A 16687-nucleotide genomic window follows, 5' to 3' on the forward strand; every position below is an offset into this window, starting at 1 on the left:
GGAATTAACGTTATTGGTTGATTACGCAAGGGAAGGGGGGAGTTCAATATGCAGTCGTGGCAGTTGATTACTTCACCATGTGGGTCGAGGCTGAGCCACTAGAAACCATCACTTCCAAGAAATTTTTGGACTTCGTGGTAAAAAATATAGTCTGCAGATTTGGTTTACCCAAGAAGATAGTGTCTGACAACGACACCCAATTTGATAGCCAACTGTTTACTGATTTCTGTGCCAAGCATGGCATCACAAAAAGTTTCTCAACAGTCTTACACCCTAAAAAAAATGGGTAGGTTGAAGCAGTTAACAAAACTCTCAAAGACACTTTGAAGAAGCCTCTAGAATCGGCCAAACAAAACTGGCTTAAGAAATTGCCTGAAGTACTCTAGTCATACAGAATTACCGAGCGAACAACTGCTAGTGATACCTCCTTTGCACTCACATATGGGTATGATGCAATGTTTCCAGTCGAGATGACTCCACCTTCTCACAAACATATGGCATACGACCAAGATCGTACCACTAATTGCTTGTCGAGTCCTTAGATCAGATTGAAGAGAGACGCGAAAAGTCCAACATACGCCTAGCTGCCCACCAGCAAAAGGTTGCGTGGTACTTCAATTCCAGAGTTAAGGAACGAAAGTTTGACATGGGTGATTTAGTCCTGCAAAAAGTATTCCCAGAAACTCGAGATGCTTCATCATGAGTACTAGGTCCAAGCTGGGAAGGCCCCTACTAGGTCACGAAGAAAGAACCACCAAACACGTACAAGCTAGCACGGTATAACCAAGATCTCTAGTTAGTACCTATCCCCCGTTACTGGAATGGGGAACACCTGAGAAAGTACTACCAATAATGATCACTATTAAGTGATCGTTGACTGGATAGTACAAGCATAAACTGCCCATACCACCGACCAGCTCAATTTAGCTATATCAATTATGCATAGGCACAATTTGCCCATTTATTGTAATAATTAATATTTATGAATGTAAGATATGATTGTAGTGACGCAGCTTGTATGGTTAATTTTTAACCAATAAGACACGATTTTAGGCCATTTTTACAAGACTTACTTTTACAATGATTATCTTGCTAACTAGTGATTTAATTCACGGATTGTCGGCAGTGTATGAAACCTTTATAGGTTTTGGCAAACCCAAGTGGTCCCGAACAGGTTATTATGAGCAACTCTGGTCAGTTAGCAAGTGACCAAGAGGATAACCCAAGAGTTATGAATCATGCTCGGTCATTTGGGGGGCACCATAGTCATACATGGACAAATAGAGGAAAAGAGCGTAATTAAAAATACTTAGAAACATTAATTTTTATTAATGTTAAAGTGCTTGTGCATTGCTCGGTATGTACCAAGCAACAAAAAGAGCCTTAAAACAATTTCTGTGCATAAGGTTGAACAGTTTACGTTTACAACTTATTCGAAAAAATTGAACAACTCCTATTTACAGAGCCGTATAGCTCTAAACAGAGCCACATAGCTCCAAATAGAGTCGCATAGCTCCAAAACTGCTCCGATTTATATACAAGGAAGAATATCCACTATCTTGTCAGACATTAATGGAACCACCCATTCAGCAGTCCCCTGAACTGCATGGAGCAATAATAGATGAGGAGACTCAAGTCGGCTTAATCCTCAATAGTCTCTCTCCAGGTTTTCTGGCGTTCACCACCAACTATGTGATGAACAAACTCAATTATGGTGTGATGCAGATCATGAACGAGCTTAAGACTTTTGAGTCTATCATGGGTGGACCAAGTAAGGGATGAGAAAAGAAGACTACTAATGCTGCTGATCTAGCTAAGGCTGAAGCAAACCAAGCTTCATCTTTGAAAGCTGGAAGCAAGAAGAAAGGTGGATAAAACACCAACCCTAGGCCTGCAAAGTCTGCAAAGACGAGTGCACAACCAAGTGCACAGACGCCTAAGGGGAAGAAAAAGAAGAACAAGAAAGGTAAAGGTAAGTGCTTTCACTGCAATGAGAAGGGACACTGGAAACAAAATTTCCCCAAGTTTCTAGCAGTGAAAAACAAAGGTAATGATTATAGTTCATTTATCTTAGAAACATGTGTTTTAGAGAATGACAAATGTAATGACCCAAATTCGCTAATAAGGCTTAAGGGCCTTGATTAGTGTGCCAGGAGGGCAGGTTGGGATTTATGTGTGATTTTGTGAGTTAAATGCATGGTTATGATTTAAAGCATGTTATTTGGCTATTTGTTTAACTGAGATGCATGGCTATGTTTTCTAGTATGCATGTAGGCCCGGATCGTGTTAGAAGGGCGTAATTGTAATTTTGGCCATGCTGGGCATAACTGTATTGATATGTGATAATTGTATTCTGTGAATTGTACCACATGAGTGTGGTTTTATTATTGTGATGCACGTGCCGAGACGGTCCTAGAGAGCTAGTTAACTCAAGAGTCACAACGGGATTTCTATACCCGGCTCGGGAGGAGCCTAGGGGTACCTCGGGAATTTTATGGTTAAGTTGAGATTTAGCGGGTAATGGTTATTGGAGATTTAGTAACCTGGGTAACCATTAGTTACTGCTGTGGGTAACAAGTTTTAAGGTAAAAAGTGATAGAATTGAAATGAAGTGTAAAGACTTAAGTGCCCTTTGAGGTTTAGCTAAGGAGGATTAGTAGGAAAGGGTAAAATGGTCATTTGGCAAGGGTAATAGGCAATTCTCAGCTGGGTTTTAGCGGGTCACGGTTTGGGCATTTGGGTTATATGATGGCTTTGCTAAAAATAAAGAGAAGGAGAGTTAGGGCAATGAGAAGAAGAAGAAGAAGAAGAGGAAAATGGGCTGAAGTGGGAGCTTAGGAGGTGAATCAAGGGAGCTTGTAGGGTGGATTCTCCACTTGAGGTATGGATTTTATGAGCAATTAAGTTTGATTTCTGTTTTGAATTGTGAAATCTATAGCTTGAGTTAAGTTTTGATGTTTGAGTTTGAAGTTGCTGATTTTTGCAATCTAAGGGTGGATTGTTGGGTATGTTTGTGTTTTGAGCTTGAATCTAGAGTTTATGAGTTGTTGGATGGTTCATTTGATGTTTGAAATTGATTTTGGGGTTTAGGTATTGGTTTAGGGTGATTTGGGGAAGTTGAAGCTCGGGAAAACGCGAAGGAAAAACCCAGAATTCTGGGTCTGCGAGGGCGTGCCGCGGCACGGGTTTTGCATGCCGCGGCGGGGAGCCTCTGGTTATTTGGGTGCCGCGGCACAAGAAAGTTGTGCCGCGGCACAAGGCTAATTTCAGGATGGCATTTTTAGGCAATTTTAGGCCTTTGCTTCGGGGGTTCGGGGGATGTCTCCGGGGTGTTGTTTTAAGGTTTTAGAGGTCCCGGGAGTGCGGGATTGGTCCCGGGAAGCGGTCTTTGATTTGATTAGTGTTGAGGGATGTTTCTTGTGTGTTGTGACTAGGTTATTGGAGAGGCTCGTGCTAGAGGAACGTGCTCGCAGCGTGAGTGCATCAGGAGGCTCGGAATACAGGTAAGAAAACCGTAACACCCGAGAATAGGGCATGGCCCCACTGTGTGATTGCAGGGCATGGCCCCAGATTGTATTATGTGCATATGTTTAACCTTAAATGAATCATGATGTGTGTGAATGATTATTCGAACGTACTATATGTGTGATTATAATGAAATGAACGGCAAGGGCCGAGTGCGGCGTAGGCCGGGTACGGCCGTGGGGCCGAAAGTAACACACATCACATGGGATGCTTATATTCAGGGTGGGACCCAAGGGATACATGAGTTATCCTCACGGTGAGAACCGAAACCCCAGGCTTTGGTAAGGCCTCTGGGGCGGCATGGCCGTGCTTGTTTATTATGATGGTTTTCCTATTTATCAGTGATTTATGCCAGCTATATGAATTGCATATGTTATGTATTATTTGGGTTTTCTTGCTGGGCTTCGGCTCACGGGTGCTCCGTGTGGCAGGTAGAAGCAAGGACTGAGTCAACCAACCATGAGTACGGAGAGCGTGAAGCGACGCGTACATGTTTGGCCTGCCCGACTGCTTTGGTTGGGGGTTTATTCGAAAATGGCTGTAATAATCTATGATTTCTCAACTGTAACCTTATTTCAAGATGTAATTAGTTTTCAAACCTTATTTTGGGATCCCAAATGTTTAATAATAGAAGTTTTAATGAAACGACGCATTTTCAAAGATTACAGCCTTAACTTTTAATTAGTCACACTTTTGTTTCAAAACCTCGGTTAGCGAGTTCATTGTACACTGTTTTGTCTTAAAAACTCACTTAGTAACGGCTCTAAGGAAGTAGGGCGTTACAACAAACATGTGTCTTATACAGGATCTTTATTTTTTTTCTTCATGTAGATCTAATATTAAACAAGTTAAAATGACACAACCTAGAACATGTTTCTAAAATTGAATTCAAAGAGAAATAATTATAAAAATACTTACATTATACGCAGCGGAATGAATGAGTCATTCCTTCAGTTTCTCTAACCCTTGTATCCTTTTTGTCGCAAAGCATTACCAAGAAACTGAACCGAACTTCAATTTTCTTCATAGTCTTCCAAAGTATCCTTAGAATCACCTAGAATAGAGTGGGAAATTCTCAACACATGAGATACATACAGAGCGAAGAAGAGAAAAGAACAATGAGGCTTAGAAAATGACTTATGTTTAGAAAGAATCTAAAACCTATCAGAAACTTGTGATTTAACTTAAGTTTTTGACTTATGATTTCATCTATCACTTAGCATTCCTTTTATAAACTCAATTAGGCCATTTATTTAATTAAAAAATCAATAAAATAATAGCCAATAATCATCCCTAGGTCGAAATTATCATGGGCTTTAGGCTCGTGAAATTTCCCATTTAATTATAAGCCCATTGGACTTAAAATTAAAGAATGTATTATTTTCTATCGATTTAATTAATTAAATAATTATTCAAATCCTTTATCAAATTAATTATTTATAAATTGAACCTTGATTTAAACTTATTTATTTATTTAGATACAAATTTAACTTAATTATTAAATCTGCCCTAATTTCTCTTTTCTTCTCTCAATTGTATAACTCTGTGAAACTATCCAAAATTGACCTAACCAACTTTGATAATTCTAATTGATAATTAAATCAACTAATTGAGACTATCTAGAAATTTTATCCAAGGTACAATGGGGACCATGGGCCTCTTAAATCAAGCTCCAAATAAGTTATCATAAATCTAACAAATAAATTTACTAACTTATTAATTTCTCGTGACTCCACTAAAGACTCGGAATTGCACTCTTCAATTCATAGAACGCTCTATAAGCAATATAGATACGTTACTAATTATCCATTGTTAAGACCATAATTGCTACTCAATCCTCTATAGACAGTCTACGATAAGATGGGACTAAACTACCGTTTTACCCTTCATTGTATTTTATCCTTAAAACACTTAGTTCCTTGTAAATAATATTTCAGTAAACTAATATTAATTACTGAAATGAGATCTCTATCATTTAGCACCTTATACAAAACTAAAAGGAAACTATCATTACAGTTCTTCATCATAAGCTATAGATGTTCATATGCAATGCCCCGAAATCCCTAATGAGGTTTAAGGGTTGGATTAGTAGGCCGGGAGGGCCATAATTGCTTTATTATGTCATTAAACTATTACGTGCATGTTTATGTGAATTATATTATAATATGATGTTAAATGCATGCATGTGGATCCACATTTCATTTCAGGGGTATTTTGGTAATTTGGCTCGTTGAGGGCATAATTGTATATTTGTATACATGTCGGTGAACTGTTGTTGAGACCACATTTAATTGTGGATTTGTTCAAGCTATTTGGCATGAGACAATCTTTGAATTCAAACTATCGGTTTAGTCATAACAGGTTTAAGCTCGGGGCTCGGGGTGAGTCTCGGGGTGGTTTGATGATTAGAGCATTACCGGGAATTAAAGGGTAATGGGATATGATTTTATTGGTATTTGAGAATAATGGGAATTGGAGAGTGTTAATTATGATTAACAAGATAGGTGAAAAGGGATGGTTTTGCCCTTGGGGATTGTTAGGAGAGGATTTATGCATGGAGGGTATTTTAGACTTTTGACCTAGGCTATATATAGGCTGAAGGCTGTAGAAACAGAGCTTTGTTTCCTTCCTCACGATCCTCGCCATTTCTCTTCTCCTTCCTTTGAATTTTGAAGCACGTTTGGGGATTCAAGCTTGGAGATTGAAGCTTAAGGTCTTAGACTAGTGTTCAACTATTGAAGAGGTTTCAATTCAAGCTTAAGGTAAGGTTCTAGTTCCATTTTATAGTGCCTTGCTCTGTTTTTGTGCTGGTTTTAAGGTTTGGACTTTTGATCATTAAATGGGGAATTTGATGAAGTATTGATTGGTGTAAGGTTTAGGTTTTGATTCTTATATGGTAGATAAGTTGTGGTAATAGTTGGTGGTGTTGCTTGGTGATATTGGGAGAGATTTTATGGGGTTTTGAAATGAGTTTGAAGGGGAAAAATACGGGTTTTTGGTTGAGTTTCTAGTGGGGCTGCGACTCTGTTCTAGAGTGTCGTTGCCCAAGCTAGAGGAAGAGGAAGGGAGAAGCTTCATGGCCATTGGGCCGTGGCATGGAGATGGAGGGTCGCGGCCCGTGTTGGGGAAAAGAAAGGGAGTCGCCTCTGGTTGAGGAGGCAGGCGACGACATGGTGAGGAAGGGTCGCGGCCCTTAGTGGAATTTTGGCCAAAAGTAGGTTTTTGGCTTGGGGTTGAAACCTTAGGCCTCGGGATCGATCCTATAACCCGGTTTAGTATGATTCGATGTCTCGGAGGCTAGGTTTTAGTTCAGGAACCTTTGTTAGTCATTTTATTGATGGAATCCCATAATTGGTTATGACTAGGTGACCATCAAGGAACTAAAAGGTTGATCGTTCTCAAGGGTCATCCTTTTATTAATTCTCACTCGAACCAGAGGTAAGAAAACTGCACCCTGTATATGACATGCATGGTTATTATTGAGGCATGTTGAGTGTTTAATTGTGGACATTGATTGCATATTAAATGCTTAGCAAATCTTGCTTATTTGTGAATGGCACTGACTTACTAGTCAAAATTGGCAATGGTGTCAGACTGTCTGTGAAGCTGTGACTTACTAGTCAAGTTCAACAGCATTACTGAGCACTGGTCGTATGTTACTGACCTAAGAGTCAGGAACGTCATAACCGTCATGAACGCAGAGCCAATAAAAGATTAGATCTAATCGACATCTGCATTGAATGACTCATTCTGAGCATTAATGTCGGACCGACCTTAAGTTCGATGAAAACTAAAAGCTCTTGCTTAGTTCTATGACTAGTTACTCAGAGTCGGGGCCAGAAGAACTAGGTGACCGTATCGTCACATGGCTAGAGGGTACGAAACCCACAGTAGTGACTCGATGGTCACTCGACTGGTTTGCATTGGTGACTTGCTTATCAATCACTTATTTTGTTTAAGCTAGTGACGTGATCACTTATTTGTAAAGGAAACAGAACTCACCTTAGTGACTCTTACAACTGTCACTCTTTTATTTAGGGCTAAAAGCCCTGGATGATTATTATGATCATCGGTTGATGTTATATTCTTATAGTATTGAGTTTTCTTGTTTGGCTTTGGCTCATGGATGCTATGTGGTGCAGGTAAAGGGGAAGAAAATCTCACCTAGCCTTGAGTGGAGAGCTTAGGTGGTGATGTGTACATATGCAGCCGCTTTACCACCACGGCCAAGGAGTTCCCAGAGGAACTAGGGGGTTTACCCTATTTTGCCGCTTAGGTCTGCGGGTTGTAAATTTTACACTGTAATGACCATTTTGGATTGTAAATAACTTGTAAACGCTTTTATGGACCCATGAACAATTTTATGTATTTAATGAAATTTATCATTTCCTTTTGATTGGTTTTCACCTTAACCTATTAATAGCACCTAGAAGCACGTTTATAACCAAAGAACTCGATTAGCGAGTTAAGCACGGTTCAAAGTTCAAAGTAACTGTCTTGGAGTAACAAGGGCATTACATCATATCTATGATTAACACTCCCTCTCAATTATACTACCGAGTTCCCAAGATGTAAGTAGGGGCTAGTCCGTAGGGTAAGCTGGTAACGAACAAGTCAAAGAACTCAAATAATACAATCAGGTAGAATACTAACCACTTAGAATTAAGATTGAACTGACCTATGGTCAACTATATGATATGACTGGAATAGATAATAACAGTATGTTTACTTATCCTCTCTATTGTTAATATCGGTCCAGTCCGATGTCACAAATACGTCAGATCTTATCTACTTTGCTAATAGTCTGAAAAGAACATAACACTGTAGTGTGTAAGTAGATCAAATCGTATATTGGCAAGTCAGTGTAAATCTTGTGCACTGACTAATCTTAGGACTAACTTATTTTGAACATATAATTATATTTATATTCCACTGTGATTGCATCACTATAAATATGATTAGCTATATGCTAGGGGTTTAATAGAAGTTTATATTAAACAAATAATCATGAAAATAAAACATGTGAGCAATGTGATTGACCAAGTCAAAAAAATAATTTCTATTCTTCTATTGATAATAAATGAGATTACAAAGAAATTGGGTTTTAATTAGGGCATAAAACCCCAAAAAACTCCCACGTGTACTAATTGAAACTAATGCCTTAATTGTTCTAATCCCATTTCTTTGATATCCCCTTCAAATGTAGCTTCTGATAGTATCTTTCTAAACGGATCTGCAAGATTGTCTTCAGATGCAATCTTCATAACCTTCACATCTCCCCTGACCACATATTCTCAAGTAATGTGATACTTCCTTTCTATATGCTTACTCCTCTTGTGACTACGAGGTTCTTTCGAGTTGGCTATCGCTCATGTATTGTCACAAAACAACACAAGCGGTTTATCCATTTTTGGAATAACACCATGATCCAAATAGAACATCTTTAGCCAGACTATTTCCTTAGATGCTTTCGACCCGGCTATGTACTCAACCTCCATGGTGGAATATGAGATTGCAGACTGCTTTACGCTTCCTTATATCACAGCTCCACCTCCAAGAGTAAACACCATTCCTGATGTAGACTTCCTATCATTGACATCAGTCTAAAAATCTGAATTGGTGTAGCCTACAGGGTTCAGAAGACCACCCTTGTAGACTAACATATAATCCCTAGTTCGGCTTAAATACTTCAGGATATGCTTAACTCCTATCCAATGTTCTGGTCCTGGGTTTGACTAAATCCTGCTCACTACTCCCACTGCATAGCATATATCTAGTCTAGTACACAACATGGCATACATCAAACTTCAAGTTGCAGATGCGTAAGGAAATTTTCTCATTGCATCTTCCTCTTCAGGAGTCTAGGGAGACTGCTTCTTTGAAAGATGAATTCCATGGCGGGATGGTAAACACCCTTTCTTGGAATTTTTTATTGCTAAATGTTCAAGTACTTTATGAATGTATGCTTCTTGAGAAAGAGCTAAGAGTCTGTTCTTTCAATCCCTGATGATCTGGATACCTAGAACATAACTTGCTTCACCTAAATCCTTCATCTGGAATTGAGTGTTCAACCAATTCTTCACATCTGACAATTTCTTAACATTGTTTCCAATGAGTAAGATATCATCTACATAAAGGACAAGGAATACAACTATTTGATTTGCCTTCAGTTGGTAAACACAAGGCTCGTCAATATTTTGTTTAAAGACATAGATTTTGATTATTTCATCAAACTTAAGATTCTAAGAAAGAGAAGCTTGCCTAAGTCCATAAATGGACCTATTCAACTTGCAAACTTTTCCTTCTTGTCCAGTTACTTTAAATCCTTCTAGCTAATCCATATAAATGACTTCGTCAAGATTTCCATTAAGAAAAGTTGTCTTGACATTCATTTGCCAGACCTCATAGTCAAGAGCTGCTGCTATGGATAGGAGGATGCGTATGGACTTGAGCATGGCTAACAGACTAAAAGTTTCCTCATAGTCCACTCCTTCTCTTTGGTAATATCCCTTTGCCACTAATCGAGCTTTATAAGTCTTGACATTTCCATCAACACCTCGTTTCTTAGATCCACTTGTACCCAATGGCCCTAAAGTCACTAGACGCTTCCACAAGATCCTAGACAAAATTTGATTACATGGACTCCATTTCCTGTTTCATGCCTTCGAGCCATAGTTAATTTTTAGGGCTAGCCATTGCCTGTTTGAAAGACAATGGATCATCATCACTAGTGTCACCAACAACCATATTGGTTTCACCATCCATACCATAGCGAGCTGGGTTCCTAGAAGCCCTCCCACTACGACAAGGCACCGTGACTGTTTGCTCAGGAACAGTAATACTTTCTTCATTTAAATCAACTTGCGTCGATTGGACATGAAGAGTAAGAATTTCATCATCAACTTGTGTTGATGACGACGGAACATTGGTTGGAGTCAATTCTTTAACCATCTCCTCTAAAACTACTTTGCTGTGTGGTTTGAAGTTTTGGACATAGTCATTTTTCAGAAAAGTAGCATTCGTATAAGAAAACACTTTATTTTCTGAATGACTATAGAAAAGTCCACCATGATTTCCTTTAGGATAGCCAACAAACATGAAAACTTCAATTCGTGGTTCTAGCTCTCCTTCCTATTTCCTCAGGACGTGGGCAGGACACCCTTAGATTCTATAATGGCGTAAACTAGGTTCACAACCATTCCAGCGTTCTAAAGGTGTTTTGGGGATTGATTTAGACGGCACGACATTGAGAATGTCATTCACGGTTTTAATTGCATGTCCCCAGAACGAAGTTGGTAGAGTTGAGTAACTAAGCATGCATCTAACCATTTCCAATAAAGTTCTATTCTGGCGTTCTGCTACACCATTTTGTTGCGGAGTACTTGGGGCAGTAAGTTGTGATAAAATCCCAAGTTCAGATAAATGATCTTGGAACTGCATATCCAAATATTCTCCACCCCCATCAAATCGCAAGATCTTTAATGTCTTACCTAATTTGTTCTGAGCCATATCCAAGAATTCCTGAAACTTTGAAAATGTTTCTGATTTCCTACGCATTAGGTAAAGACATGAGTATCTAGAGTAATCGTCAATGAAAATGACGAAATACTCAAAACCACCCTTGACTCGTACATTCAAAGGTCCACAAGCATCTGAATCCACAAGTTCAAGTGGTTATTTGGCCATATCACCCTTTTCAGAGAATGGATGCTTGGTCAGTTTGTCTTTTCGACAAGATTCACAGACAGGTAATTCACCTAAGGTGAGTTCCCTCAAAGGCCCGTCCTTTGTAAGTCTTTGAATTCTATCATAGCCAATGTGACCTAGTCTCAAATGCCATAAATACATCATGTTGTCATTATCGATCTTTTGACAATTATTGGTCCTAGGTTTAGCTACTTTGAATAAATCATTGTTAAGAGCTAGGGGTTCGTTAGGTTGCAAAATATAAAGCCCATTTTCCAAATATGCAATACACAATTGTGATCCATTGAAAGAAATAGATATATTATAACTTATGAAAGTCATAACAAATCGTTCTAATTGCAACATGGAAACTGAAATTAAATTTCTATTAAAATCCGGAATAAAAAATACATCATTTAAAATTAAAAATTTATTTATGAACTTTAGACGAGCTCTTCCTCTAGCTTGGACCGCAAGGAATGCTCTGTTCCAAACTCTAAGCTTTAAGTCGCCTTCGTCCACTTCCTCACACGATTCAAGAAGTTGTAAAGAGTTACAAACATGGTTAGTAGATCTAGAATCAATAATCCAAATGGATTTATCATTCTCTAAAACACATGTTTCTAAGATATATGAACTATAATCGTTACCTTTGTTTTTAGCTGCTAGAAACTTAGGGCAATCCTATTTCCAATGCACCTTTTCCTTGTAGTGAAAACACTTACCTTTACCTTTCTTGTTTTTCTTGTTCTTCCCCTTAGACATTTGTGCACTAGGTTGTGCACTCGTCTTTGCAGCCTTTGCAGGCTTGGGGTTATTGTTTTGTCCACCTTTCATTTTGTTTCGAGATTTTGAAGATGAAGCTTGGTTAGCTTCAGCCTTAAATGGATCATCAGCAGTAGCAATAGTGTTATTTTCTCCTCCCTTGCTAGGTCCACCCATGATAGACTTGAAAGTCTGATCATCATTCACGAGCTGAAGACTCATGTGAATAATTGGCAGAACACTCAATTCCAGATGAGCTGTGTCAGACCATAGTTGAGTTGATCACGAACGTGCGGACACAGTGCCATCTGAGCATTGACGGTGCCAGCACGAACGTGCAGAGACAGTGCATGTTCTGGGGATCCCTCAATCATGAGGAACTCAGCGTTGTCACCAATCAACACTGTTTTGATGTTCTACTTCCACTTAAGGAAGTTTTCTCCAGTGAGTTTCTCCATAGAACGATGAGAAAGGATGGGAGTAGACACAACCATACTTAAAACTACCAATTATCAATAAAATTGAAATCAATCACTTTTGCTCAATAAAACTCCTATTCACACAAAATTCAAGAAATAGTACAACATATACCAAAATATGTAAGATATGAGAAAAAATACCAAAATAATCATATTTCTATTTCTTTAGGATTTTAACTAATCTATGATATCCTTGTACCGGTTGGCGAGAGTCAAAAAATAACACTAGTTAAATAAAGTTCTAAACTTATTTAATAATGGACACCATTATTAACAACTTACTATTCGATAAAAATAAGTAAACAAAATCTCTTATTTTATGAGCTAGACCCACAGTTTCGATAATCATAGATTTAGTCCTAGTAGTCACCGTAGGGGTGAGTCTAGTAGAATTTGACCTATAATTATCTATCATTCGAAACCTAACATTGTCAAAATAACTAATGAATGCCTTCCGTAGGGGGACGAATCAAAGCGTCTCGAGGCTCCCATTAAGTTATTGACGTTGTTAAATCAATGGTGGAGATCGAATATAATTCTTAAAATAAGCTCATTATAAAATTAAAAATAGTATTTTTATTATTTATTTTTAGAAAATTAATGACTATGGTTATCCAAAAAATTGAAAAAATTAGAATTTTTAAAACCAAAGTCCTATAATTTCATATTAATTATAAAGTGTCACATTGAAACAAATTCAATTAATTTGTTGCCAATCAATATTTAGGTTTAACTAATATAATGAACATATACAATTAAGTCAAACTCAGGTAAATGGGCCTTAACAATTGGGCTTGTATGGAGGAGGGGTGGGTCCAATATGTCGTTCCCACTACAAAGGCCCCCATATTTCCATACAAGGTCCAAAATACAAGAATTTAAACCTTCGTTTTATTAATTGTTATTAATTGATTAGGCCTACTATAGTCATGCAAAACAAATGAGCCTTCACAAGTGGAATCACCCACAAGAGAGGAATTTAAACTTTACATTTTTCTAATGGGCCCAAATAAAACCTATCATTTTATGAATATTTTATTTGACAAAATCCATATATCTAGCAAACATATGGGCCACTATATGCATCTAAGTCCAATTGCAAAAATACCACATATAGTGCAAACATACATGTTATAATTGGATGGTCCTAATCATGTTACTATATGAGCAATTCTATGAATTTATGCAAAAAATACCACAATTTATTTCATTTGCAAAATTACCACAATTAAAGAAACTTTATTAACAAGCGCGAGCTCCTCCTTCTCTCTCTGCCATGGCGCGACGAAGAAAGGTGGTGTAGAAGCTAGTCCAGGCGGTCCCTTGTCAAGAGCTCCCTTCATCCACAGAGGTCCAATAGGAGGCTCCATCGTCTGAGCCTGTGTGTGAAATACGAGCAGATGAGGAAATTCCCTCAGAGTTCCCTGAGTGCCCTGATAAGGCGAAGGAAGTTGTTTCTCCTGAAGCTCCGGTAATATCTAACGATAGACCTAATTTGTGGGCGGAAGAGGTAGAGTCACAAAATTTCCAAGAAGAGGCAAAGGCTACATGGTCCCGTTTCAAGGAAGCCCATCCGTTTCAGGGGGGTTCGAAATTAGAATTTATGGAACCTCTCCAGAAAGAAGGTCAAAAGATAGCTCAGCTGGATATTGAGGAGATAGAGGTTGAAGCATCATTCTGGAATTCGGCTCTGATCTGTGTTGTCATTGGGGCTAATCCACCATTGCCAGTTTTTGAAGGTTTCATCAATAGGATGTGGGGAAAATTTGGGATTGATCGAATAGAACGGATGAACTCTGGGTATACAATGGTCAAGTTCAGAGATGAAGCTACACCCGATATGATTTTAGAAGCAGGGGTTATCCATTTTGATAGGAAGCCTGTAATCTTGAGACCATGGGCGATAGACATTGAAAATCTGAAATCGATCAAATCGGTACCTGTTTGGATTCGTCTGCCTGATCTGGGTTTACAGTATTGGGGTACCAAATGTTTAAGTGCATTGGTTAGTACCATTGGTAAACCAATTATGATTGATAAAGTCACAAAGGATCAATCGATGATTAAATTTGCTCGAATCTTGGTAGATATGGAAATTTCTGAAACTCTTCCAAAGTTCATCAATTACATCAATGAGAGAGGCCAAGTTATGGATCAACTGATAGATTACGAGTGGCTGCCTACAAAGTGTTCTAACTGTAAAAAGTTAGGACATACAACATCCTCTTGCAAGCAATTAGAAGGTCTGGTTTGGAGGAGAAAGGAGGTCCCAGTAGCTGATGCCGATAACAACTCTAAGCCTGCTGACTCAGAAAGAAAGGACAACAACAAGATAACTGTTACAGATCAGGTGGTTTCAGTAGAGGAACTGCAGTCCCAGAGGAGGGAATTTCAGAAGGAGAAAGATTGGACTACACCGAAAAAATTAGGAACCATGAAGATAAAATCCCCTGATGTTGGTCAGATTTCCAAAAATGCATTTAGTGTTCTCCAAGAACAGCAACAGTTTCTTCATGATCCCTCTCCGCTTTTGAATTTGAATGGATAATTTCAACTTAATGAGCTGGAACGTTAGAGGGTTGAATAAGAGAAATAAGCAAATAGCAGTGAATGATATTTGCAAGATCAATAAGATTGGAATTGGGGCTCTTTTGGAAACCAAAATAAAAGGTGATAGAGTAGAGGAGGTAATGAATACTAGCTTTGTTAACTGGGAGTATTATAGTAGTAAGGCTTTGGAAGGTAGGATCCTTTTAATCTGGAAAGGCTGCTGGGTCAAGGTTGAAATTCTAGTTGACCATGTTCAGTTTCTTCATTGCAAGGTTCTGGTTTGGGCTACAGGTCTCTCTTTCTGCTTCACTGTTGTTTACGGCTTAAATCAGCTAGATTTGAGGAAAGATCTTTGGTCAGAGTTAGCCTTAGTTTCTCTTCCTGTCAAATCTTGGCTAGTTCTTGGTGACTTTAACTCTGTTTTTGATGTGCAAGATCGAATTGGGGGTAAGGTTATTTTGCCTAAAGAAGTTGAGGATGCTAGGAATTGGCTTGATCTTGGGATTGTGGAAGAAATGAAATTGCTGGGCTCGTATTACACTTGGTCGAATAACCAAGATGGTCCTAATCGCATTTTTTCCAAAATAGACAGAGTATTTGCAAATGAGAATTAGATTGATATGTTTCCAAATGTCAATGCAATAGCTAGTTGGGAGGTAATTTCGGATCACTGTGCCATTATTTTGAAGAATATTTCTGTTATTAAAAATGGTCTGAGGCCCTTTCAATTTTTCAATATGTGGACTAATCATCCGCTCTTCAAGCCTACTGTTTTAGATAGCTGGGAAAAAGAATTACCTTAAGAGGGTTATGGTCTGCATCAGATATTGAGGAAATTGCTTCGTCTTCAGTCCATTTTGAAGAGATTCAACTGGAAAGTGGTAGGTGATATAGTTAAGGAGTATGAGAATAGCAAGGTGTCATTACAGCAAGCTAAAAATAACTTGTTTTCTGATCCGAATAACCAAAGTCTAAGTGATATAGAGAGAATTTCTCACCTGAATTATAAACAGAAAGAGGCTGCCTATGCTAGTTTCTTCTCTCAGCAGAGAAAGGTTGATTGGATGAGGTTTGGAGATGAGAATTCTTCTCTGTTTTACTCCAGCATGAAGAAGCGGAAGAGGCTCAATAGGATTGTTTCCTTTGTTGATGATCAAGGTAGTGTTGTAGTGGATTATCCTAAAGTAGTTAACCATTTTTCTCAGGATTTTCAATCTTTTTTAGGAGAATCTAGTGCAGCTTCTGGGCTGGTCGATACCTCTGTAGTCCTCTTAGGTCCTATCCTCAGTATTGAAGATCAAGCTTCCCTGATTAAACCTTTTACTTTCAAGGAAGTCCAAACAGCTATGTTCAGTATAAAGTCAATAAAAAGCCCGGGTCCGGATGGTTTTGGGGCTGGTTTTTAGAAGAATTTATGGCCTAATATAGGGAAAGAAGTGGCTTCAGCAGTGTTGGAATTTTTTGATCTAGGCCATATTCCAAAGAGGCTGAACAGTACTATTTTAGCCCTTATCCCCAAAGTTACTCAACCCTCAAATGCCTCAGATTACCGCCCAATTGCCTGCTGTAGCACTCTTTACAAATGCATTTCTAAAATGCTTTGTAACAGATTAATTCCTATCCTTCCTAAGGTGATTAATCAAAACCAAGGAGCTTTTGTTAAGAATAGGAGTATTGCTCAT

General features: G+C 38.5%; 1 protein-coding gene across 1 annotated transcript; it reads left to right on the forward strand.

Annotated features, from left to right (window-relative positions):
• Nucleotides 1-14058: 14058 nt before the first annotated feature.
• LOC133832274 (uncharacterized) lies at nt 14059-15003 on the forward strand. Its single transcript, XM_062262642.1, has one exon. The coding sequence runs from the start codon at nt 14059-14061 to the stop codon at nt 15001-15003; it is 945 nt and encodes a 314-aa protein (XP_062118626.1).
• The last annotated feature ends 1684 nt before the right edge of the window (nt 15004-16687 follow it).

Source organism: Humulus lupulus, chromosome 4 (assembly GCF_963169125.1).
Source record: "Humulus lupulus chromosome 4, drHumLupu1.1, whole genome shotgun sequence".
Taxonomy (NCBI): domain Eukaryota; kingdom Viridiplantae; phylum Streptophyta; class Magnoliopsida; order Rosales; family Cannabaceae; genus Humulus; species Humulus lupulus.

Bases quoted from the DNA above. Each gene is read 5' to 3' on its own strand.
- LOC133832274 (XM_062262642.1), top strand. From the start codon at position 14,059: ATGGAACCTCTCCAGAAAGAAGGTCAAAAGATAGCTCAGCTGGATATT.